Genomic DNA, 24,076 nt, shown 5'->3' with positions numbered 1-24,076 from the left:
CTAGTGCTCTCAAATTAAATTGTTTTCCTGACTCCACTACTGTGAAGGGTTAAAAATTCATCTTAATTTAAATACGCATTCAGGATCCAGAAATATCAACCTGCAGCAATAATGATGAAAGAACTGCTCTGAGATTTCCACACAGCGCTGCAACAGCAACTAGCACAGCAGATGACAAACAAAGGGGAAACTGCAGCTAAGTTTGAGGCAACTCAGCCATTTCAGGGATACACCCACAGCCTTTGAATGCTGGTTATCTTCTTTTTGCTACTCATAATATTGCTACTATGTGCATCAAACGTTGCCTCAGATAAAACAAAAAATTGCATTCCCTCACCTTCGTCTTTTGAGCATTTTCTGAAGTGCAACGACTGCAGCTGCAGGGAAAAATGGCCATGACTATTATTTATACAGCTAAATTCAAGCAGAATCTTAAATTAAACACCAATTCTTTCATTTTTGAATTCATGGAGATGCATTCTTCAGCTACTGTATTTACATCCAAGTTTCACAGCTGCCAGGTTCATTGCATAATATGAAATTTGGATTAGGGATAAACATAAATGCAATTCTGCTTTTCCATTAATCCTTTTTGCTGTCACTGGGAAGACAACAAACTGATATTTCTAGGTAAGGAGCATACACAAACAGCACAAACCTAAGTTTGGATTTTTTTGCTATCTTTACTTGAGCAACAAAAGGTCAGCATGTACCTTCAGGAGACAATCACAACTCCTGAAGTCATCCCTTAGAGACCTAGCAGCTTTTTTTTTCAGTACTCATACTTTTACTACTACCAAAAAAAAAAAAAAAAAGGAAACCAACACCTCAACAAGTAAAACCTTGGACACAAACAAGCAGAAAAATCCCAACCAGAAGCACAATATCTTCCTTCATAACCTCACACAGCACTCAGCCAACCACAAAAAAAAAAAACAAAAAAAAAACAACAACAACTAAAAGCTCAGCTAAGAGTTCAACAATATTTTTTTTCTCTCTGGTAGCAAAGCCTAAGCAGCTCCTACTCTCCCATCCATGGCAAAGTTGGCTGCACTTCTACTGAGCATCAACACAAGGTTTTGTAGAGTCACAAACCAGATAACAATAGAGGATGGAGGGGAGAGTGGATTCAAAATAAAACGATTTCAACTGTTTCAAGCACCCTGCTTAGGGCATGATGGAGAGGAGGGATTTAAAAACAGCTTTTCTGATACACACAAGACTATATCCTCTTCCTCACTGCTGCTGCCTGAGGAAGGGTGCCTGTGTGCTGGGGAGGACGTGGCTCTCAAATATCTCTGAAGTAATATTCCCTTTCATTTTAAATGCATCCTGTAAATAGGGGCTTTATTTTCTAAAAGGGAGATTTTAAGATCAGCACTTTCCCCAGTCTATACTCTCCCATTTGTGGTTTTCTGCTCATATTTATTTATTGCTAGGGCACTCTACACCCTATGGAAAACGAGAGTCAATGACGATAGTGACAGAGTCATATGTTCCCAGAATTCACTGGACAAAACAAGTAAGCCAAGGGGGAAAGGCTATGTCCAAAGAGAAGCTCTACTTAAAACAGCTATAGCTCAAATACACACTGAAAACAGAGACTAGCCACAAAAATCATGATCAGACATTTGCAGTAAACCTTAGAAGACACTTTCATGTTCTTTATTCTGTTAGTCACGTTAAATTACAGAATAGACAAAATAGATTTCCAAGCTTGCTCAAAATTCTTTTTAGAAAAAAAACTAAAGAGTGATACAGAGTCCATTTTATGCAAAGCTTAACCCTTGAACTGAAGCTGGAGACAGACTCTGGCCACTTCAACATGCAACCTCAGAAATTTTGGCATTCACATCACAACAGAGAAGAGCTACCAAAACTCATTTGCACCCTAAGAAGGCTGTTGACACACTAAGGGCCAGGGCATACTTAAAAATGTGGTTGGGACATGAGCTTTTTCAAATCCTGAATGCCAACTCATAACTTCTTAGGGTGGAGCACCACAAGCTCCCAGTTACCCAGCCTGTGGCACAGTTAACTAAACCTTGCCCATCCAAACACCACAGGGTTAATATCTTTAGTAACCATAGCAACCAGCACTTCTTCCTCCATCAGAGCCTCAGCTGGCACATTACTGCCTTCCCAGCATCAGGTTTTGCAGCACATTTAGGGACTGCTCCCTTTCCCCCCAGCAACAGGGTGTGGCCAGGCACATTAGGAGGATGTTGGAGCACTCAGCTGTTTCACCTAATCCTGGCATTTCTCTGTCCCCATGTCCACTAGGTCCTTCTATTTCCCCTCCACAGAGGGAAAGAGGATGTCTGAATTCCCCCCACGTGCACCAAGGCAGACATAATGTAGCCTTTTAAGGCAGGCATATTGTAGCTGCAGCCTCAAAAGCGGAGATGCCACAGGATAACATAGGAAGGGACTGGTGAACGCTCAAGTTGGCAGTGCCAATCAGCCATAAGGTCACTGAACAGAAGCAGCACTGCAAGACCAAAAGATCCATTTGCCATCCATGAGCCAGTGTCCCATAGGTATTAGGAACAGTGTTTGCCTGCTCAGTGACACACCATAAACTGTAAATTCACTGAGGATATCCACCAAGCTATCAGTGAGAAAACAAAACTCCCATCTAGCAGCACACGTATTCTGTCAAGAAGAGAGACAAAAAACTACTTTCAAAGCAGAGCTTATCACCAGCGAAACCATACATCTTTCCTTCTTGTAGTTCACCTCTGAACTGCAAATGCATAAAAGCAATAATCACATCCTACCCTCTTGCCTGGTGTCCATGCCTCACTCCTGGGCAGCTGCTGCATGCCAACACTTGCTCATTTCTAAACCAACCAAAGTCATTTTTTTGGTTCCGCTCACTGGCGCACTTGGCACAGAGAGAGACACTGCTGTTTTATTAATAGCTTCATGCTGGCCCAGCTCAATCCTGTGCAGGGTTTCCACAGCATCGTTACAATGCATTTTTCATTTCCCCTCCTCCTTCACCACGTGCCACTCCAAGACAGCAGATGCCTGTCTTCCACCTAGCTGTTGCTGCTCCTCAAAGTCACCTTGCTTAAGGCATCATTCTTCCTCCTGTGTCCTTCCCCACCCTCTGTGACAGAGTCCTAGCACAGCCAGAACAGCTGCCCTCCATGACACCAAGTCCACAGAGTCTCTTGAGACTCTCACTTCGAGAGCAAGCTCTTTGTGAGAGGTGTGACTCAACTACAGCACAGGGCATTTGGAGCAGAACTAGAAGGGGAGCACAGTTATTTTAAGTCCAAATGTTCAGTTACTGTCTTTCTTTCGTCTTCAAAAGAGACAGGACAAACTTGTAGTTTTGGGCTAACTTCATGACTGCTATGGTGGCACTGCTGGGCAAGTGACCCATCAAAGGCAGAAGTCTGGCAGTAGATATGGACCATGCTGGTAGGATTCAACTTTGGTATTAATATAGGAAAGGCACTAAGTGGTTTGTATCCAAGATTAATGGTTAACAAGGCAGAGGATAAAAAAAAAAAAAAAATCAGTTGTGTGCCAACACATACTTGTGCTTTCATCTTTTCTATTACATCCACAACTTTATGACATCCAGGCAAAAGGTTTCTCCAGTGTGATTAAAACATTTCTTCAGCACATAGGATGCATGGGGTCCAAACAAGCTTTTAATTAATTGTGCGAGCGTGGAGCATCAGGTATGCAGATATTCACCAGGTCTTGGCTGACACACTGGTCTTTCTGGGATTCATTTCAGCACCTTACAAGAGACCCTCACAATCTCCAAAAATTTGGCCAGCCCTCTGCCAAATCCATCAGGTGCACTGCTCTGAGCATTGTCACAGATCTGCTCAGTGTTTTTTAGCACAGATTGCCCTTTAACAAGGGTGGGTTGCACAAGTTCCACTGATTGCACAGAGCTCTCCTGCTCATGAGAGCTACAGTTCACTCTGAGAAAGAGCTAACACGTCCTGCTTCCATCTTCATGCTGAGCCCCAGCCACAGGAACAGAGAAGAGTTCTGTGACTTACAGGCACAGGATGGATTCAAGGCTTTGGAGTACAAACAAAAGCAATCGCACGTGCCAATGCTCTGTGGATTGGAAGGATTTGTTCACCCACACCTCCGCCTGAAGAGCAGTATTGAAATGGATGTGCTAGTTGGGACTCACCTATGTACAGCCCAAGGGCTTACACCAACCTCCTGGAGAATACAGCTCCTTCCACTTGCAATTTCACATTGCCAATGAATGATCTCCCCCACCAAGGATAATACATCACAAAACCCATGGTTTAAAAAGGCATAAAGAAATTTGAGAATCCATCACTACCCTGGATAACTCCCAGCAGTCAATCTCAAAACTCCACACACTCGGACATTTCATTTCAGTCTGTGTGGGCTTATTTTGCAGCCATCTATTTGTATTATGTGTGTCTCCTATTATGTTAAAATTTCTCTTTGAGAGAATAATTGACAATAGTCCCCTTTCAGTCTCTTTTCAGTAAGCTAAACAGATGGAGTTTGCTTCAGCTTCTGTTTCCAAATTATTTCAGCAGCTCCTGTCTTCATCCTTTTCTCAGTTTTTAAACACTAAAGCCAGGGTTCATTCCTCTGAATGCTGCTGGGTGGAGAGGTAGCAAACTGTTCCAGTGACTACCTCACTCTTTACACCCACATCATCTTCTGGGTCAAGCAGGACACTGGGAAGCTCTGCTGAATTACCTGCCCACTGTTTCCCCAAGATTGCTCTCTATGCCATTTCTTTCCAAACATCAGGCTTGATGTAGAAAGCCAGAGACTTCAGCACTGAGATTCATAACCCTGCAGCTGGGTCATTAAGAGCCCACTGCATTGGCAGCAGTCCAAGTAAGGAAAAGACCTAAAGTACTCTACAGGACTGTCAGTATCATTAATTTTATTTACCATCCTGTCAGTCTACGGCTCATCCACAATTCCATATCAATTCCCACATCACTGATGGAAATGCTGATCATCATCAGTCCTCTCACACATCCCCATGGACATCATTTAATTAGGATTCACTATCAACAATGCCAAGACTTGTCAGTGAACCTGAGAGTCGCTGGAGAGACCTCCTGTCCCCTGATGTTCCTTTATCATAAACCATAAAGCAGAACAGGGAACTCTGCTTGTGACACAATTAGTAAGTGCTCTATAGCCATTGCACAGCACTGGTATTTTGGAGGAAGTTCCCATCTTTTGCAAGGAAGGAGGACTGACTCAAGGCTCTCATGCAATCAGTGCCTACCTAACAGCTCTCTTGAATACATTAGAGTAATAAACTTATTTCTATCAATCAAATCCTTTATAGTTTCAAAAATACCAAAGCTCCTACCTTCAGCAGCATTTGTTTTTCACAGTCCATTTTCAAGAAATGTCAGATAGAGACAAGAATACCTTATTCCTTTCAAAAGGATCAGCTCAGACTGACACAAAACAAAGCTATGACCAACCAGCCCCCACTCTGTTCTCTCATTCCCTGCACAGCTGCCCTCTTCCCATCTGCCACCCCCAAGGTCCCCTCAGTCACCTCTCACAAAGCTCCTTTGGATTTTTACTACTATTAGATACCTAATTTCTTAACCCCATCCCTCTGTATCAAATAGGCACCTGGGAGGTATTTTTTGTGCCATGTATGGTGCAACAGCCTCATACACTTCACTTCCCCAAATTCCAAATGAATTTTACTATTTTTTTGCTGTACCTCTTTTGGAAGGTGAATTCACTGGTGAGACTCATACCCTTACTAAAATGTTTAATATTTTGAGAAATTCATTCTAGCCCTCCTCTTATACTCACATTGTTTTCCCCAACTTTTTTACTGTACTGACAGACAACTGCCATCTAGTTTTTATTTATCAATGTCATACTACTTTTTTAATTACCTCTTATGTTCATGACATCTTCTTAGCAGATATTATATCCTGTCTGTGCTCTACAAGTGAATTTTTGTGCCAATTACCACAGAATACTCAGTTAAGGATTATTTTACTCAATTCCACATATATTCCTTCCTTTTCCTCCTCCGTTCTGTCTTCCCTCTTCAAGAAACCAGTTTCCTATCAGGCAGGAGTTAAAGGTTCCAAAGCTGAGCTGAGATTCAAAAGACTTGAGAGGCAGCTACATGTATCCTACATCACAGAAACCCACGAACAGTCAACTCTTTTGGTGGCTGCAACTATTTCCTGCTGCTATACCTTTTAAGAGGTTTCTAGCTGTAAATAACTGTCAAATACACTCCTCTCCTCATCAGTCTTATTTATTTCAGCATCCAATAGCCAGCAGGGAGCAGACAAGGAGAGAAGGCAAACATGATCCTTGCAAAGCCCTTTTTATCTGCAGATCAGTACCATCATCCTTCTGTAATTTAAGGGGCAACTTGCTCAGTGGAACAAATGCCCCAGGGCAGAGCACAGGCCTTTCATGACAGAGCCAGTTGGTGCACAATCTCTGCTGCCTTAATTTGCAAATGCCACTACATCTTCACATGTGCCTTATGATGCATCCCAGGTCTAGGGGAAAAATCAGGTATTCACTTAATAGTGCCACCACAAAAACTGCAGAGGAATAGGAATGCACAATTCTCATTCTTGGCTCCAGAATCAGAAAGGATTTAAAAAAAAAAAAAAAGCAAGGTATAAGCACAAAATCAAAATTAGCCCTTTTCAGCTCCCTCCCCCAAAAGTGCTTAGGTTTAGTTACTGCATTCAAACAGCAGCCCTTTAATCAAGGAGTCCTACTTATTCATGAGGAGAACTGTAGCTAGACAAGCCTTTCAAACACTACTTCTGCCATCTGGCAGCAGCACTGAGACTTGTTCCCAGACACACACAGAGTGCTGTTAATTGCCCTCACGTGGAATTGCAAGGCACTGCAATTGTTCTGGCATTTAAAGCCTCCATGGGCTCCAGATGTGGATTTATCTTTGTGGAGGAAAAGGTACTACTAATTACCAAATATTTCCCAGACCCTCCACCCCCAACACCTTTCATTTTGCTCTCCCCAGTTATTTCTGTCGCCTTCTACAGCATCAACAGCAAAAAAAGCCGATTGTGTAGTCCTGCAGATGAGTATCTTAAAGAATTAATACCACAGAATAATGTTCATCACATTCCTCTTGCTTTCCCTGCCCTGTGGATTTGACACTGAGCAGCTGCCCAGTGGAGAAACAAAGATCATCTGGGGATTGCTTTGTATTCTTTTCTTTTTTCAAATTAATTTCAGTTCATAATGGAAAGGTCACAGTGGCACACAAAGCGGCAACTTTGCATTTTTGAAGTGAGGAAAGAAGGGAATAAAAGTAATTGAAGAGACTTACATTTTGCTTCAGACAGATTCTGGTTAGGTGACCAGACCAGCATGCCGAGATTCTCTCTCTCCTGACTTCGCCTTGCAAGTTTGGCTTAAGAGAAAACAGATACAAACCAAGTTACAGAGAAAGTAATTTCAGATGCAAAATGGATACAAAAGCAACTTATCACGCATCTGCAACTTTTAATCAAGATATAAAACCCATCCACAGAGTTAAAACCCCATCTTCCCATTCAGACCCGAGGCTTTTCCTTGTTTCTTCAATGCATCACCCTCTATATAACATGACAGATACTGCACACTCTCATGCAGTACACTAAGCAGCATACGTTAGATCTAAATTAAAAGTTAATTAATGTTTCTCTTCCAGCACACTTGATTATTTTTCTTCCAGCCATCATTAAATGAAAAAGGGAGGAGCTCAGCTCAGGCAGCAGGCTCCAAGCCCCGGACATCATGAGACTGCAGTGTGCAGACAGATTAACCCTTCAGGGTAGGTACATGCATAAAACCTCCCACACTACATTTCTGAGCACCTCCTGCACCATCCCAGCAGCCCTGCTGTGCCTCCATCCCCTATGCAATCAGGAATCACCCAAGTGACACTGGGTCTCTCAGGTCACAATCAGGTCCCAGTCTCAACTGCCCCAGAGAAATCCAAATGTATTCACACCCACACTGAGACACGAACCCACGCTCAGACAACAAGTCTGTTTTTAGCCAGCTTAACACCTGGCTGGCAGGAGAGTTCTGAAAGCCTCAAGTGAAGATTCACAGCTGCACAAAGGTCGAAAAAGCAACTTCAAACTAAGGTATGTTTCAAGAGCAAGCTCTTGTCATTTCTCATGATGTTAGGCCACAAGAAGTCAGAAGAGGAGGAAGAGGATATGAAGACAAAAAAAGAAACTCCCTCCTTTGAGTCAGCACACACACAGCCAGCCCAACCACCCACCCTGGCAGAGAGAAACTTGCAAATCTTGTTATGAATGAGTACCTACAGTACTATTTCCACTACAAAATGCCACATAACGCTCAAGTTTTATGCAGTATTTCAACACAGTGCTATTTTCTCTGCATTGTGCAATTAGACACATAACCACCACTTCAAGATGCATTAAAACAGGTCAGAAAAAATCTAGTAACACAAAATTACACTACAGTATTATGAACAGTCATGGTTTCACCACTGCTTTTAACCTGAAATCTGCTCAGCTAAGAACAGTCAGGCTTTAGATGACAAAAATATTTTAACATTACATTTAAATACCACCTGTCAGCAACATATTTACACTGAAATAGCAGGTTTTTTCATGATAGACACCATGACTGTCCTTCACTTGGGTTTTTGGGAAGGTTTCACATTGTTTTAGGGAGGTTAGCACCTGCACATACAGGTATTCTGCACGCTCTGCATGTTCATTACCTTCTACACTAGGCAAAAAAAAAAAAAAAAAAAAAAAAGAGTGAGAATAGACAACATCCTCTGTTGGCAAGAGATGGGAGGTAAAGACCTGATACAGAACACAAAATATCTGAATATCTGAAATTAAAATTACAAGTCCTGAAACATTTAGCTTAAATTTTACCTTCTTCATTTCAAGTCTAGGCTGGAATGCAAATGAGTTAACCTCAAAGCCTCACCTCTAACAAATTTTTCTCTTCGTTCTCCTTATCCACGATGGCCTGTTCTACTAAAGTCTAACACGGGGTTCAAAGAATAGAAAAGTAAGTAAAAAGTCTTTCTTCCCACTATAATCTACACTGAAAAGCACATTCCTATACCATAAAAATACTCAAAGACAAAAATCATCAGTCAGGTCTCCATGAATTTAAACACTTCCACCCAAATCCTAACACACCCCCAGTACCCACTGCAGCTCAGGAGCTGGATGCCCAAACACTGCCAAGTGAGCTGTAGCACCAGGCAATGGCAGCCTGCCTTTAGAACAGTCTCACTCGCTGAACTGGCAAAACTGAACTAAAGCAGCAAAAGGAAAAAGTTTTCTCCCAGTTTAGCAGTCTGAACCTCCTCTGCTCTGGGACACATCAGGTGCACATCCCAGCCCAGCTGCCCCTGTGAGGAGCAGCTCACCCACAGTAAGCTGAGTGAAGTTTCACCTCCCCTGGTTAAAACCCTAAGTCAGGCTTTGAGGCATTGCAGAAGAAGCCCCACAGCCCTTCCAGGCTGTGACTGACTCTGCCCTAGAAGGTGATAACCAGTGCAGGGAGGTACTGCAGGACCTCATGGCACCCAAAAGCAAGGTGGCAAAATGTGTTCCTCATGCTCCATCACAGCTCCACAACAAGTACCCAGGATCTGCTTCTGCAAGGAAATGCCTTGGGTTAGGAGCTACCTCCTTCCAGCCATGCATTCCCTCCCTGGGCATCACACACAGACGTGCCTGCAGATGCTGGGCTTCATGCCACCCTCAAGAGCCCCTTCTGCCCAGCTCCCACAGCCCAGTGTCTTCCTCCCTCCAGCCCCTCTGTAGCACCAACCAGCCAAGCTACACTGGGCTAGTGAATGGGTGTGAAGCAGCACCTCCAGGGTTCCCATAACTTAACTCCCACTCCACCTCTCCACCAAACCCAAATCTACCCACCCCTAGGCCTCATTCCTCGACAACTGCAGCAGCCAGTCCAAGGCACACAGTAGGGTTATGCTGAAACTCACACTCTTCTGCAAAGGGCCGACATACACAGAAAGATGGAGTGGGGTGCTCCTCAAACATCCATAAAGGCTGATACTCCCTCCTTGCATTCCAAGATGCTTGCCAGGTCCTTCACCTTCCAGCACCACATCCTCACCAGCACCCCTTCTCAAGCCCACAGCTCCACATTTACTGTCCCTCACATGTAAAGCAGACATGACAGGCATTCTTCCAAGTACAGTGCTGACCTCACCATAAATATACAGAGCCTAAGTACACTTACTGCATGATGTATCTACGGAAAGCTTAAGAGTTTGCTCAGAATTTGGAAGCACATTGAAATGAAATGACTGCTTCAGAGCATCAGCCATGAGAGCAGAAGAGGGGCCTCAGAGCAGAGTGGCTGTTACATTCCTTTACAGCACCATTCCAAGCACAGCTGCAGTGCTCACCAACACTGTCCCATGCTTCTGAATAAGGAATACCGGGATGAATTTGGACACTCTGCACTTCAGCGATAAAGCTATAAAGATAATTCAATTTAATCTGTTGCATATTTCATGTTAAAATAGCCACATTAGAAGGGCAAGGGTTACTCTTTTTTTAGGAGAACAGATCAATTTAGAATCAATGAGGTTTGCTTGTTTAAGCAACTGCAGTTAAACCAGTGCAACCTGTGTTTAGAGAAGCTGTATACTGGCAGACAAGAAGATCTGACATTTCAGGTAATCCTGCACTTTCATCTAGCTACCCACCAGGTATTTGTAAAGTCTCTGCCACAGCCATTAGTTCCGTATCACAGTTGTTGTGGGAGCAAACACCCTGTAATCACTTTCCCACTATTAGCTTTCCCATTTGTCCCAAGTCTGTCAGGGATCATGGTCGCTTCCTCCAAGAGGAGGACTTTCTACTACAAGCAGCACCCCCTAGATTTTGTTCCACTATCAGAATTCACAGGGAATGCAAACTTCCATTGCCTTTACTCAGGCAGAGAAGTGCAGCTCCAAGCAGACATAGTGCCATGCTGCTTTTTCCGCAGCAGTTACCATATCTCTCTTTTCTTACCACTAGAACATACACCTACTCTACAGACTATACACTAAAACTCAGGAGAGAACCAATCCAGCTAAAAATTCACTTTGAGAGGAAGATGTTATTTTTAAAGTTTGTCCCATTTTAAAGATGTGTTTTATTGCACAAGCCCAGAAAGTTCTACTGTGCAAGGGACGAGATAAAGCAGGGCAGAACACATATATATCAATATTATTGTAAAATGTTGTGGGGGGTTTTGGGTTTCCCACCCCCCCAGAGCTGTGAGGACACATCTCAAAACCAGTCTGCAGGAATTCCCTGATTTGAGGAGAGAAACAACATAGCCACTTAATTTCCTATCACTTCTACTCAAAGACTGAAGGCTCTCTATCCCTGGGGGCTCCCTGAGTTAATGCACAGGCCTGGCACATGCAAGAGCAGAACAATGCAACAAGGTTTGAAACCCTGATCCACAGCAGCTAAGGCTCTCCTCACCTCTACCCAGGAGTTCTCAAGTCAGGACATGTGACAGGGAAAGGGAAACAGGGATGTCTCCATAGAGGACCTACCAAAGGTCACTGTACCAGTGTCCCTACATCAAGTCCCCCCTACAGGTCAGAGAGTACCTTCCCTGTCCTTCTGACCCCTCCCCAGTTTCAACTTAGCCATGGAGTAACTGGCATCAGAAGGAAATACAATGGTTCAACAGCACCACTGCAAAAGAGAAAGCATTGCTTCCCCTTCCACCATCTACTTGACAAACCAAAGCAAGGGATCTACCTGAGCTTAAAAAAAAAAAAAAAAAAAAAAAAAACATTAAAAAAAAATCCAACTAAAAAGCTGTTAGCTTTAAGTCAATACCAGTTCCTGGTTTTCTACTACATATATTGAGAGACAAGGAAGAAGATTAAGGAAGCAGGAATAGTCAGGACACCTCCCTCAAGCACAGCACCAGTTCAAAATGTCTTAAGGACCACTGGTGGAATGGAAACCATACACAAGGAGCACGCAGGAAGGCAAAACACTGCCTGTGAGCAGGAGCCTAGCACTGTGCAGCTCCAGCCTGACACATCACATTTGATTTTTCTTCTCCAAGTTAGAGAAGAAACATGCCAGAATAAACTCAGTGGGAGCAGGGGCCTCTCAAAGAGCCACCAATCACTCTGTCATCTGTTATTTTGCTTCTGTGCAAGGCAGCAGTGCCAGCTCCCACTTGAGTTCCTGCACTTGAGGGACCTGCTCCGTCTCACAGCTCTCTCCAAGGATGCTGCATGATCCAGCCACAGCTGTGAGCCATTCAGGAGATTTACATTTCCTTTTGACACCTGTACTGACCCCTTGGAGAAATGATACTCACCTCCTGCAGATGTCAAGACACATTTTGCTTCCAGTTGCATCCTGCCCAAGTCAAAGTGAGGCTTGGGCAGGATGCCTCCGGCATTTTTCTTTCTCCATAACCCTCTCAGTAGTCTCTGATGTTTTTGCTGTTTGCACAAGGCATTTCAGAGCTATTGAAACCCTCTAGATTTCAAAGGAAAGCACACTAACACATGACTATGTGAGAGCACTGCAACACACACCATGAAGAGTAGGACTCTGCTCTAGTCAGCAGCTTCTGTTATATAGAATCAGCAAAAGGTAACTCTGAAGAGTAGGTCCACAGTAGATGCTTGATACAAACACATACTTCTGTACCTTCTCTGGAAAGCAAACATGAGCCTTAAACCAAAGGTTAGAAGCACTTGCCATAAAACTACAGGGAATTCTTCAGGTACAAATCTTTTGCAAAGCAACAGGTAAGAATACACTTCAGATCTGAAGAATGTCTTTCATTAAGTTTATACATATAATAAAGTTTATACAACAGCTGAAATACCCAAGGTACAGGATGGCAAGATTCCCACTTACAAAACCTACCGCTTTACAAACAGCACTCACTGATCCCCCCAACTGGTACTAATTTTTAAATCACACACTGCAGATTTTAAAAGAAAGTGTAAGAAATCTCTCTCCCTTCTAATATGCAACCCTGAGCATTATATCTAAACATACATTGTATAATATCCAAAGGTGAATAGATGCTTTTATTGTTTGGAAGAGCTGGAGCTACCATATAATAACAGCTGCTGAATGCTTCTTAAAGCAGTTTTGGATCAAGTCTAATGTATTTACTTCTAGCAAAGTGAGATTAAACAAGTGCTTCCATTCCCAACCCTGCATTTTCTTTATCAATGCAGAACTTAAATTTATTGCATAGTGTAAAATCCCCTGTTTACAGTACCCATGATGGCTGTTTAACAAAATAAGACAAGGGAGGCACAGGCTCACATAGTACAAAAAACTTCTCTTATGGGTTCATTGGTATTACTCAGGCTCATGGTGTAATTGTAAATGCACAGCTATGGTATAATAGCACAACACCTATGTGACACAAGAGAACTCAAACAAAATTCAGAGTCAGAAGAAAAGCTTTTTCCACCTTCCTCCCGCACTGCTGGCACCGATGTCCCAAGCAGCAACTCAAAGACATTTGAAGAACTTTGCTGCTCATCTCCACTTCCTTCTGTATGTGACTTCTCCTGAGTCAGCAGATAATGCTTGTGATTCCCTTTCATTCGTGTTTTCCAAGGACTGCCTAGTCATAGCAGCTGGTACCTCATAGAAATACCATCATTGCACACACTATAGCAGCAGTAAATGAAACAGAAGTGGAATCCTGCAAACTGAGAAACATTTTTTAATTAAAAAGCTATAAATGAAGCAGCAGTTAGCTCTTCCTATACATGACTACACCCGGCTGGCACTATAATCTATATGCAAATAAAGTTCTGAGGGCATTTTTGTATCTGCCATGGGAAACAAAAGCAACTATTTGGGTTTATATACAGAGCAGCAGGACTGGAAACATGGAATGAAGGACCTTATTGCCTCAAAATAACTGTAGGTTCTGTGCTACAAAACCCCACAGTATCACACGTTACAACTGTGTGCAAAATATTGCTTTAAAAATCACCCAGTTAAAGATTAATCACCCAGCAATGATTACAAAGGTCACTTTGCAGTGATAAAAATTATTACCATTAGAAGAACTGAAAGAGAAAATGAGAAAAAGCACAGACAGCAATAATTGCCTTTTCTCTAAAGTAACCCATCCTAAGTTTGAACTTTGCATCTTTGTTTTATTATTTTTAAGAACACATCTGATCTTAGATGCCTTTCCAGTTTAAGAGCCAGCAGTAACGCAAAGCTGTGGCCTACATTCTGCCCACAGCCCAGGCCAGACTGAACAATAAAGCCAGAACAGATGTTGAGGCCTCGCCTTGTATTTTTTTTTTCTTGAATAATAGGAGTCCGCTCATGCTTTCCTGCAAGCAGGTGGCACCAATGTGTAGCCATAGATGAGGTCTGAATAACTATACAAGCAAACAGCCTTTCAATACACACTTTAAGTGTACAAAATTTTCTACACCCATACAATTTCAACCTGAGCTCTTCAGTGAGTTCTGCACATATAAGCCCTGCAATCCATACACAAATAGGAGCACATTACCCCATCAGGAATATGAATATACCCCTGCACATGCTTAGCATTGAGCAGCACACCTCTGCTAATCACAACGAGCTTTTGTCTAGACATAGCTGGGGTTTTGTACTGAAATGTGAAAGGGCTGGGGCTTGTTTTAAGAGAAATAAATATAAAATTAAGAGGAGAGAGAAAATGCACATTTCATAAAGATTTTATCAGAGATCTCTTGCCTTTTTACAACACCATCCACTTTTTTTTTTTTTTTTTTTAGGGAGGACAGCTGCTAACTATACACCATAGCAATCCTGAATGCACAGTCAGAAAGCAGCAACCAGAACAAAGCCAAAGCCTGTAGCACACGTGTCACATTGAAGTGCTGAGGCTCACCTGCCCTCCCAAGCACACTTCTCCCTGCTCCAGGTCCCAGGGAGCATCCCCCACCTCACCACAATGTATTCAGTGGAGCAGCTCCAAAGCTCCATCAGGACTAGAATGGGACTGGAACCATCCCACCCCACTGGTCAGTACCAACAAATGCAAGCACCAAACATGGGGCCTTATGGGCCCCATACACCCTAGGGCTAGCACCCACAATCTACAGCTACCACACGGACCCATATCTGCCAGTAACCTTGCGAATCCCTGCATGCTCACAACCCTACAAGGGAAAAAAAAAAAAAAAAAAACAAAACAATGAAGCACTTCCACAGAGCTACACAGTGAACTATTTAAGTTTGTTAAAAATAGGCAGATGTATGCACACAATCAGATCTGAAAACCAAGCTACAACAAGCAAACTACTCCTGATTTCTGTTCTCCCCGAACACTGACCCAACAAGACGACACTTCTTTCCTTCCTTCCTTTTTTCCCTTCCAGTTTCACTCAGGTGACCAAAAAGTTACACAGGGATGGCTACATGCACACAAGTTAAGATCTACATATAGAATTTAATATACAGAAAAGGAACAACAATTACACAGCCGTTTCCTCAAGTGCTAGGTCTTGTGCTGCTGACAAACATCTAGACACTGCTAAATCTATGTGAAGCCAAACAACCTACCAATGAGGAAGCAAAGATAAGGCAAACATATCCTCTCTTTCCATCACAAATCTTGATTCTGCTGCCTCCTCTGATCTTTGACAATCAGCAACTCTAACATGCACAGCTCCACATTCATACAGTCTCCCATTTCTTTATTAAGCCAGCCCTCAGCTCTTCCCACCCACTGAACGGGGTCCTCTGTCATGTTCCCTTAAGAACAAGAGCAGCTGCTTGGGCCAGTCCTGCCCATTATTCACAGGCAGCACTTAGGAATAACAAGACCAGGACCAGCAGAGAGACTTCCTGAGCCTGGTACTGTATCTGCATCACTGGATTTAATGGCCCTTCATGGGAGGAGGGAATTAAAAATAAATAAATAAATAAATAAAATCCATCAAATAGACTAATCCTTTTTGAACCCATTTGTAATTTTGGCATCTACAACATCCTGTGGCAGAGTGCTTCAATTTAATTATATGTTTGTTGTCTGAAGGAGAACAAAGAAAGCCCATGCACACACTCCCTTCTCTACTCTGAAGCTGCTACCCAGTCATTTCATTTGGTGGCCCCATTTCCTGCCTTATGAGAAGCAGAGAATAACTGCGCCCTCTTCATCTCCTCTGTGTCTCTTGTTGTTTTACAGATCTTCTACTACACTGTTCTCAGTCATCTGCTTTTCAAGCTAGACAGTTCAGGCTTTTCTGCTTCTCCCTTGTATGGAGATGGGAAACAAGAATAATTCCTGTACTTTAGTTATCTTACAGCTCTAAGCAGCACATACACATGGGGGAGGGATGGGAATGGGGCACAACCAGAACTGTACACAGTGTTCAAAGAGAGGGTACAACACAGGATTTATAAGACATGCCATAATGAGGTGTTGTTTTATTTTCAGATGCTTTCATAATAGCTTTTAACAATACACTTGCCTTTCCATTATTACCATTGAATTGAGGAAAAAAAACAGTCTACCAAGATCTTTATCTGGAAAGGCAATACCAAATTTCAAGACCACTGCTGTACAAACAGTTGAGGGCAGTTTAGAGACCTCCCTGTACACATCCAGTTAAGGGTTGTTCCACCCTACCCTCCCCCTCAATATTAGTTAGCACATAATAAGTGCCACCTGTCACAAGACTGAACACATTGCCCATTCCCTCCATTCAGCAGATGCCCACACTCCCTCCCCCTGCTGCCCCCTCCTCCCATTCACATACTGTTTTCTGATAAAAGGATAATCCAGCTGTTAGCAGTAAAAATAAGGCAAGAAACAGAAATAACAAGATGCGTAATTTGAAATAAGGAATACACAAGTGTTTCTTTATTTGGAAAGTGACAAGTGCAGAGTGACTTCTCTCCAACCCCCAGATGCAGGACACCTTTGGCTTCCCAAGGTTTCTTCCCTGGGGTAAAGTGACACAAGGACCAAGAAGCCAACAGAAGGGTTTCTCAGACCTTGCATCTCCCCCTCTTCCCTTTCCTGTTAAACAGCAATGCTGCCTAGACCACCCATTCAAGTAGTCCCCAATCCTCAGCTCAAGCCACCCTTTTCCATTCCCTGGCAACCCAAACAAGCAACACTTTACTCATCTTTCCCACACACTAAGGACCAGCTGGCATGCTTCTATTGCCCAATGCAAGAAGAAACTAAAAAAAAGTCAGTCTCAAGTGTTCACTAAGCAGAAATTACTTTTTGGTATTTTTAGCAATACCTTTTCCCTTCCCACCCATCAAAAGTTCACGACAGCCTTCTTTTGAGATAGCTTGAACTGATTAGTGGATGCTACAAGTACCTAGAAAGCACCAGTGACATAAAATGTAGATTCTTGGTGAACAGAGTGACTGGTTTATCTTTTTTTTTTAACTTCAAAAAACCTTGCCAGGACAACAGTCAGGAACAGATCTAAACTAGAACCCAGTCTCCAAAGAGTATGGAATGTGGGCACCTCTCATCCTCACCCCACATCTCAGAAGTTCAGAATAAATTTTAAAAAACTTATGACCAGCTATGCTCAATGGCTTACAAAATAAAGCTGCTGGGCAAACCTGTTACTGCTTGGGAAGACAGTACTGTGAAAGACAAGCAGACAAGACACATTCATATCTGCATCTAGACAAGAGTCCACCCAAAAGGACAACTGAGAGAGATATTCCATGTTACTCTGCTCTTGCAGTACCAAATAATTGCAGACAGTCAAATGAATCAATCAAGCACAGCCAGCTCTCAAAGACAGTAAAGCTCTGTCACATTATTATTCTTTAAAATCTGGGTCAAACACCAACACTTTAAGGCCACAAGCAGAAAAGGCCATCACACAACAGTGGCAAACACATCTTCCAAACTCAGCTGAGTGCTTTGAATAGGCTGGACATCCCAGGAAGGCACCACCATGGCACCTCCCTGACAAAGGTAGTGCTCTCCAAGAGCAGCAGAATCAGGCCCTGCCAGCATGCCCAGGAGAGGCCTCACCTCTGTGCTGAAGTCACCTACACTAACCCATTTCTCCCCAAAACTGGTTTTAGAGAGGTTGCCTGGCTGGCAGAGCTGCAGAGATTGTAGCCTCCAAAAAGGGGACAGAGCCTCCTCTCCCAACACAGCCACCTCCAGAAATGGATACCTGTCCTCAGGCCAACGTGAGCACACAAGAAGCTTATATATCAAATCCCACCCAGCACTGAGTCATGCACGATGTGGTGTGCAACTGCAACCAACAGGCTGCGAGCATGCCCAGTTTAACCCACACAAATCCGACTTCTAAACGTCTGTGACAGTTGCATATCCTCTTCTCACCCCCATCCATGACACTCTTCCAGGTCCTTATCCTCAGAGCACCCCTAGCAGCAGATGAGAGCTTTTATCAACACACACACACACAAAGCGCTGACTGCCAGGCTTGCAGAGGCTGAGTGATGTTTCCCTGACCCCATATAGGAGCCCTAACTGTGGATCACCCTCTCTCATCACCCCACTCTCAGAAATGCTGAAATCAAATAAAGACCCACAAATAACACATCTGTGATATTTCAAATCAGATCTTGAAAAGTCAGTCTGCTTCCAACTCTCCTTGGAGATGACTGGTGCATTCATTAGCCCACAAGCTCTCTTACCCACAAGGTACAGTCAGTCCCTCTCCTTCTGTCTGCATGGGGCCCACCTCCACAGGGTGTTGCAAGGATAATATTCATACCCAAAAACACAAAGTCAGATTTAACATGCCCTTGAAATGCAGGCAGCTCCTGGATCACAATTTTCCAACAGATTTCACAAGTTAGTTTGTTTTTTCCCCATTTCTGCCAAACTCAGAGGCGCAGTAAAGACTATATTTAAAACGTAGCTAACAATCATGGCATTCTGGTTTTAACATTCGACTTTTACTAAAAGACTATCCAAAACAACTTGTGGTTTCTCTTCTTCTCCCACCTTCAAAGAATCTGAGAACTAGTTTGTCCTGAATCTACATTAATAATCAGAGCAAGAACACTGTATGATAACGAGAGGCTAAGCAACACATCACTGCTGCACACCAAGCACTGCCTTGCACTCATGCTGCAGATTCCCACTTCACACCGAACCTGATCCTAAAAGATGCCAAATAACAGTGAACCAAGCCCTCAGAGACACAGGCTCTTGGCACTAAGCAGCAGCAAGTACACTTCAGCCCAGAGGAAAAAACAGGGGCAGAGCTCCGCAAAGACGCTGGATTTTCCTGAGCTGCCTCTGCGTTAGGATTACAAACGCTCCTTCTGCAGTGCCAGCATTTGCATACCACAGCATATTTACAAAGAAATCAATCAGGACACAAGCCCGGAGGTGAACACGGAGAAGAGGCCCACAGCACTCGGGGCAGCCTGCGGAAAAGCTCGTGGCTTTCTGCTAGGACGCTTGAGGGAAAAGCAAACGGGCAGGATCCCCTTCCCCACCCTGTTTAACAAAGAGGACAGAAGTTTGCAGCGCAGGGCCCTACAGGCTCCCAGACGAGAGCACCACGTGGTGAGTGAGCATCGGGAGCAGAGCTCACACAAAGAGAGAGCAGCAGGAGACGGGAGAGAGCTGGGGAGGCCCCGGCAGCCAGGAGCCGGGGAAGGGGAGAGCCGGCCCTTCTCCCCAGCAGGAAGCCAGCACAAAGGGACAGTGAGGCGAACCAGATAAGGAGAAGCCCGCGGAATGCTAGGCTGGCAGTGCAGATAAACTGAGGAGCCAGGACACTGCTGGAAGGAGCAGAGTGTGGTTTGGTGAGAGCTGACGGAGGAACCCGCTTGGCAGTGGCCCGGGAGGAGGAGGAGGCAGAGGAAGGTTTGCACAGCACTTACCTGCGCCACAGCACGTCCCTCGCACGCCGCGTGCTGTGGCACGGCCTCCACACACAGCTACAAAATTAACTTCATTCTACTGTTCGGGGCCGTTAGTCTGTCCAATCCGAGGAGTGAGATCCTATGCAGCACATAAATGCCTCCTCATTGAGGCCGAAAGTTCTTGTTTTCTCCAACTCAGGGGACGGGGGAATATCTTTTAGGCATAATTTATGCTCAGGGCAAAATATCCCCTCTCTGCTTTTCTTCCAAAACCCATAGTCATTGTGAAAGCAACCAGATCGTCCCTGCATGTGTTAAGAGCCCAGAGGTCTTGTTTTCCCTTTCCACAAATTAGAGAATGGAAAAAACAATAACAACAACAAAGAAGTAGTGGCCATCCCCTAGCAGCTGTTTGATAGGAATACAGATGTGCCTCCCTGCACATCAGTTATGCTGCCCCACGCTGCTCTCAACAAATTCAAAGCGTGGCTTCCCAGCTCATTTTCTTCAGCCAGTGACTACTGGATAATTCCACAAAAGCAACCAGTGACTCCACACAGAACCATATTGAGCTCCAGACACCTTAAGAGACATTAAGCAACTGTCCCTGTCCTTCAACCTCCAGTGCTACCACCCTGGCCACTCGAACACACTCCATATTAACACCTTCTGAGCATCAATGACCCAAAGCAGTTCCTTGTTCTGCCACCAGTTTGCTTCAAATTTCAACCTCAGCTTGTATAGAAGTGTTTAATGGGGCTTGTACACATGAATGCAGGAGTTAAAAAAAAAAAAAAAAGCACAGCAAGAAGAACAGGGCAGCAAGGCAAACAAAATACACAGGGACATAAAGAGGACAGAGAGCCTAAGGGAGGGACAGTATTTAGAGTTACTAGAGACTGAGAAGCTAATCCATGCTAAGATTGCTGGGCCTTCAAAGGGGGGAAAAAGACTGTGCAGTGCATCTTTGAGAATATAGCAGCCGTACAGGTGCATATGCAGGATGCAGCACAGAAAAGCTGAGACATACTGGCACCAGAGAAAGCAGACTGTCAAAACTACAAAACAAGACAGGCCAGTGAATACATATCATTTACCTGTAGCAAGGGGCTCTGCCAAGCATTTTGAGACACTTGTATCTTCCTCAGGAGAAAAGCTGTGTCCTCTTTACTTCTGTCCTGGCCTGCATTTTCTCTGTAACTTTCCCAGCACTATTTATTGCTTCTACTGAAAGATGACCATTTTCTCTGACATCTCGATTTTCACAGGCTGCTATTTCAATAAAATACTTTAAAGACTAGACTACAAGACAGGTACCACAGAACAGGTTGTAGCAATCTCTATTCTTAGTGCAACTGAGCTCTGATCTGTGATCAGGAGCTGCAGGTACTGCTGCAACCCTGTGCATTTGAAAGTCTTCAGTCTTCTGCTCTGTGCCACCTTTCAAATACCAATTGCTACAAGTCCAGTTACATCTATATTGAAAGGCAAGAACAAGTGTCAAAGTAATTCAGGGTACGTGGGTTCCACACACTTCTCTCTTCTACTCCTTCTTCTGCCTCAGAAAATCCTTCAGTCTCACCTTCCCCCTTGCTCACACAAGTTAAACCAATACTTGTTAGCATGGCCAGGGACCCTGCTGAGAACTCAGCTCCCTTAAGACATGCCCCGATTGGTCTGACTTTCTAACAACAAAGCTATTTGTAGTCAGATATTCATGATACTGGCAGTGATTCTTACTATAATTACTAATACCTAGCATGAACATACAATAGCAAAAGAGGAAGAACCCACAGCCTGTAGAAGATACCAAGCTTCACTTAAAAATACTCAAGACTAAACCAGCTTCACCAAACAAAACAACAAAAGCTCTTTTCTTATGCCAGATTTCTGCAACATGCATTTACTGAGCAGAGGAAAAAACACCTTACTCATTCCTAAGATCCCACCCAAGTGATGCCCACAGAAGGCACTGGCTGGCTGTACAGGGCCCAAATGCAAGACTCCAAACATGCTCTTGTTAACACTTCCTACACCTCCACTCCTGCATGAGGGCATCCAGCTGCAACAGTGACACGCTCACCCTCCCACACCTCCACAGACAGCTCTCCACTATCCTGCAACAGCTGTGGAGGCTTCCTGCAAGGAAGCTGTGCAAGACACAGAAGCAGCAGGTAAATGGGATTCCTTGAAGCCCAATATATATACAATCTTCACCATCATTCAGCAGGAACATGGTCTAAGTTTTCCCAGCAGCTCAATGCTAGATCTTTGCACCCAGATATTTTTTCTGGTATATCCAGCATAAGACTCAAATAGTAGTGTTTCTGCTCCAGCAAGGCCTGAACACCAGCAATGCTTGCAAGATTGTTGGCACAAGGCAGGGAGACAGGAAAACCCCTGACAAGTCCCAAGAAATTCAGGATATTCTTTTCCTTCCTGTGATAATCACAGGTACCAGCACAGGTATCCAGGCTGGTAAGGCACATGCTTGATCAACTCACATGGCTTGCAGAAAAACAATCCAAATAACAACAGTTTTGGACCAGTAACCACCTTGGGAACTATACCTCAGACTGCCAAACTGCTGACAGCTGGGCCTTGCTTATTCCCCTGCCCCCACAAAGACAGAAGAAAGCTGCTTACAACACTCCATAAAAAAAAACACTTTCTCACAGCGGTGTTCCAGGTCCACTGCCAGCTGTTCCTGACTTGCAGAACAGGACAATCCCACTGCATATGATGCTGTCCTGAACCAGAGGCATCAACTTACATGCAGGAGAGTTTAGATGTCTGTTGCTGCTGAGTTTGGTCTAAATCTGCAAACTGTCCCCCCCAAAAGCCTCTGTTTTTCCTTCTTCCCCTCCACCTCACTGCCCCACCCCCAGACACAACAGTTCGACTACATGTATGAACAGGTTCTTCAAAAGACATAATCAGTCCAAGAACAGTTCAAGTCTCAGACCCCTGGCATGTCCCCTGACAACCTCAGCAGCTCCTTATGCAACTATCCAGGCAGTATGCAGAAGAGTCACATGAGACTAGCACAGATCCTGGGAGAGCAGGTTTTAAGTTATTCCTGCACAGGGAAAAGGAGCGATAATTAAGCAATGTCTAGTAAGATTCCCAGACTCAATCTGTTTGAGAGTCCTTCTTCCCTTGACTACAGCAGTACACCAAGAAAACTACACTCCCTTTTACACAGTTTGTTTAAATATCAGTGCTATCTCCACAAGAGAACTCTGCAGCAATTTCTAGGAAAGATGACACCTGAGCACCAGTCTCCACATCCCTGGCTTACTGCCCTTGGACAACAGCTCTTTCTGTGCAGAGTCGGCAAGGCTGAAAACTTGTTTCCATCTGACACTGAGTTACCATGCAGCCTCCTCTCCCTTGCAGCCTAACCAAGAGCAGAGCCCTGCTGAAGTCCCAGCATCTACAAGAACAGAGGAGCTACACATTTTTTCACCAAGCCCTACTTTGCTGGGTTGATGCTACTGACAAGTTAAAGCTTTCACAACAAGCTTCTACGTTGCTTCTCAATCCCTAAAACTGAACATCACGTGGCAGCAGGCTCAGCGAGTGCCCTGTAGCTCACACTCTGTGTAAGGCAAGGGTACCATGCCTTTGCTCTGCTGCTCACCCCTCTGCAAGGAAACATCTCCCCTGCAGGAACAGGGGAGAGAAAAAAGGCACAGGAAACACACAGGCATGGTATGTACAAACCAAATGTAAGCATCACTCTCTCAGAGCCCTCTCCCGACAGAAAACTGCTGAGTGCACATGTGTTGGGGGGGCAGTTGCTGCTCCCTTGCCCAGTTTATGATGGGTCATATCCAGCTTTGCCCTGTGATGGCACCTTCCTGAACAAAGAACTCAGTTCAATTTTATCAGCCAAGGACATGCTACCAATACCACTAGGAAAGCAGATTTTTGTGCTTTCAGAAGCAATTCCTCTGTTGTTCCTACAGAACCATCAATTTTGGCCACTAAAAACCTTGCCACAAGGGGAAGAAATACCCTTTCTTTAATAGAAGCAGCAATTATCTTCCCTGGTTTTGCCATTTAGCTATATCCTAACAATCTTCCAGGCTTCTTGGCTCTCCTGTATAAAACCCTTGAAACTATCACATGTTCCTACCACTTCTGCCATTGCTAAAAAACATTGAGATTCCCTTCTTCCTCCCATTTCCTTCATT

The 24,076-nt window shown here is 44.0% G+C and overlaps 1 protein-coding gene across 1 annotated transcript in view; it reads right to left on the bottom strand.

Moving 5' to 3' along the window:
- Positions 1 to 24,076, bottom strand: part of RCOR1 (REST corepressor 1) — an 83,040-nt gene that overhangs the window by 33,905 nt on the left and 25,059 nt on the right. The window contains exon 3 of the mRNA XM_056493570.1: positions 7,340 to 7,423. Coding sequence (XP_056349545.1) covers positions 7,340 to 7,423 — 84 coding nt within the window. The remainder of the gene's footprint in view (positions 1 to 7,339; positions 7,424 to 24,076) is intronic.

The sequence above is a fragment of the Oenanthe melanoleuca genome, chromosome 5 (assembly GCF_029582105.1).
Source record: "Oenanthe melanoleuca isolate GR-GAL-2019-014 chromosome 5, OMel1.0, whole genome shotgun sequence".
Lineage (NCBI taxonomy): Eukaryota > Metazoa > Chordata > Aves > Passeriformes > Muscicapidae > Oenanthe > Oenanthe melanoleuca.
The sequence above is the reverse complement of the archived record's forward strand: the minus strand, read 5'-3'. Positions and strand labels throughout refer to the sequence as shown.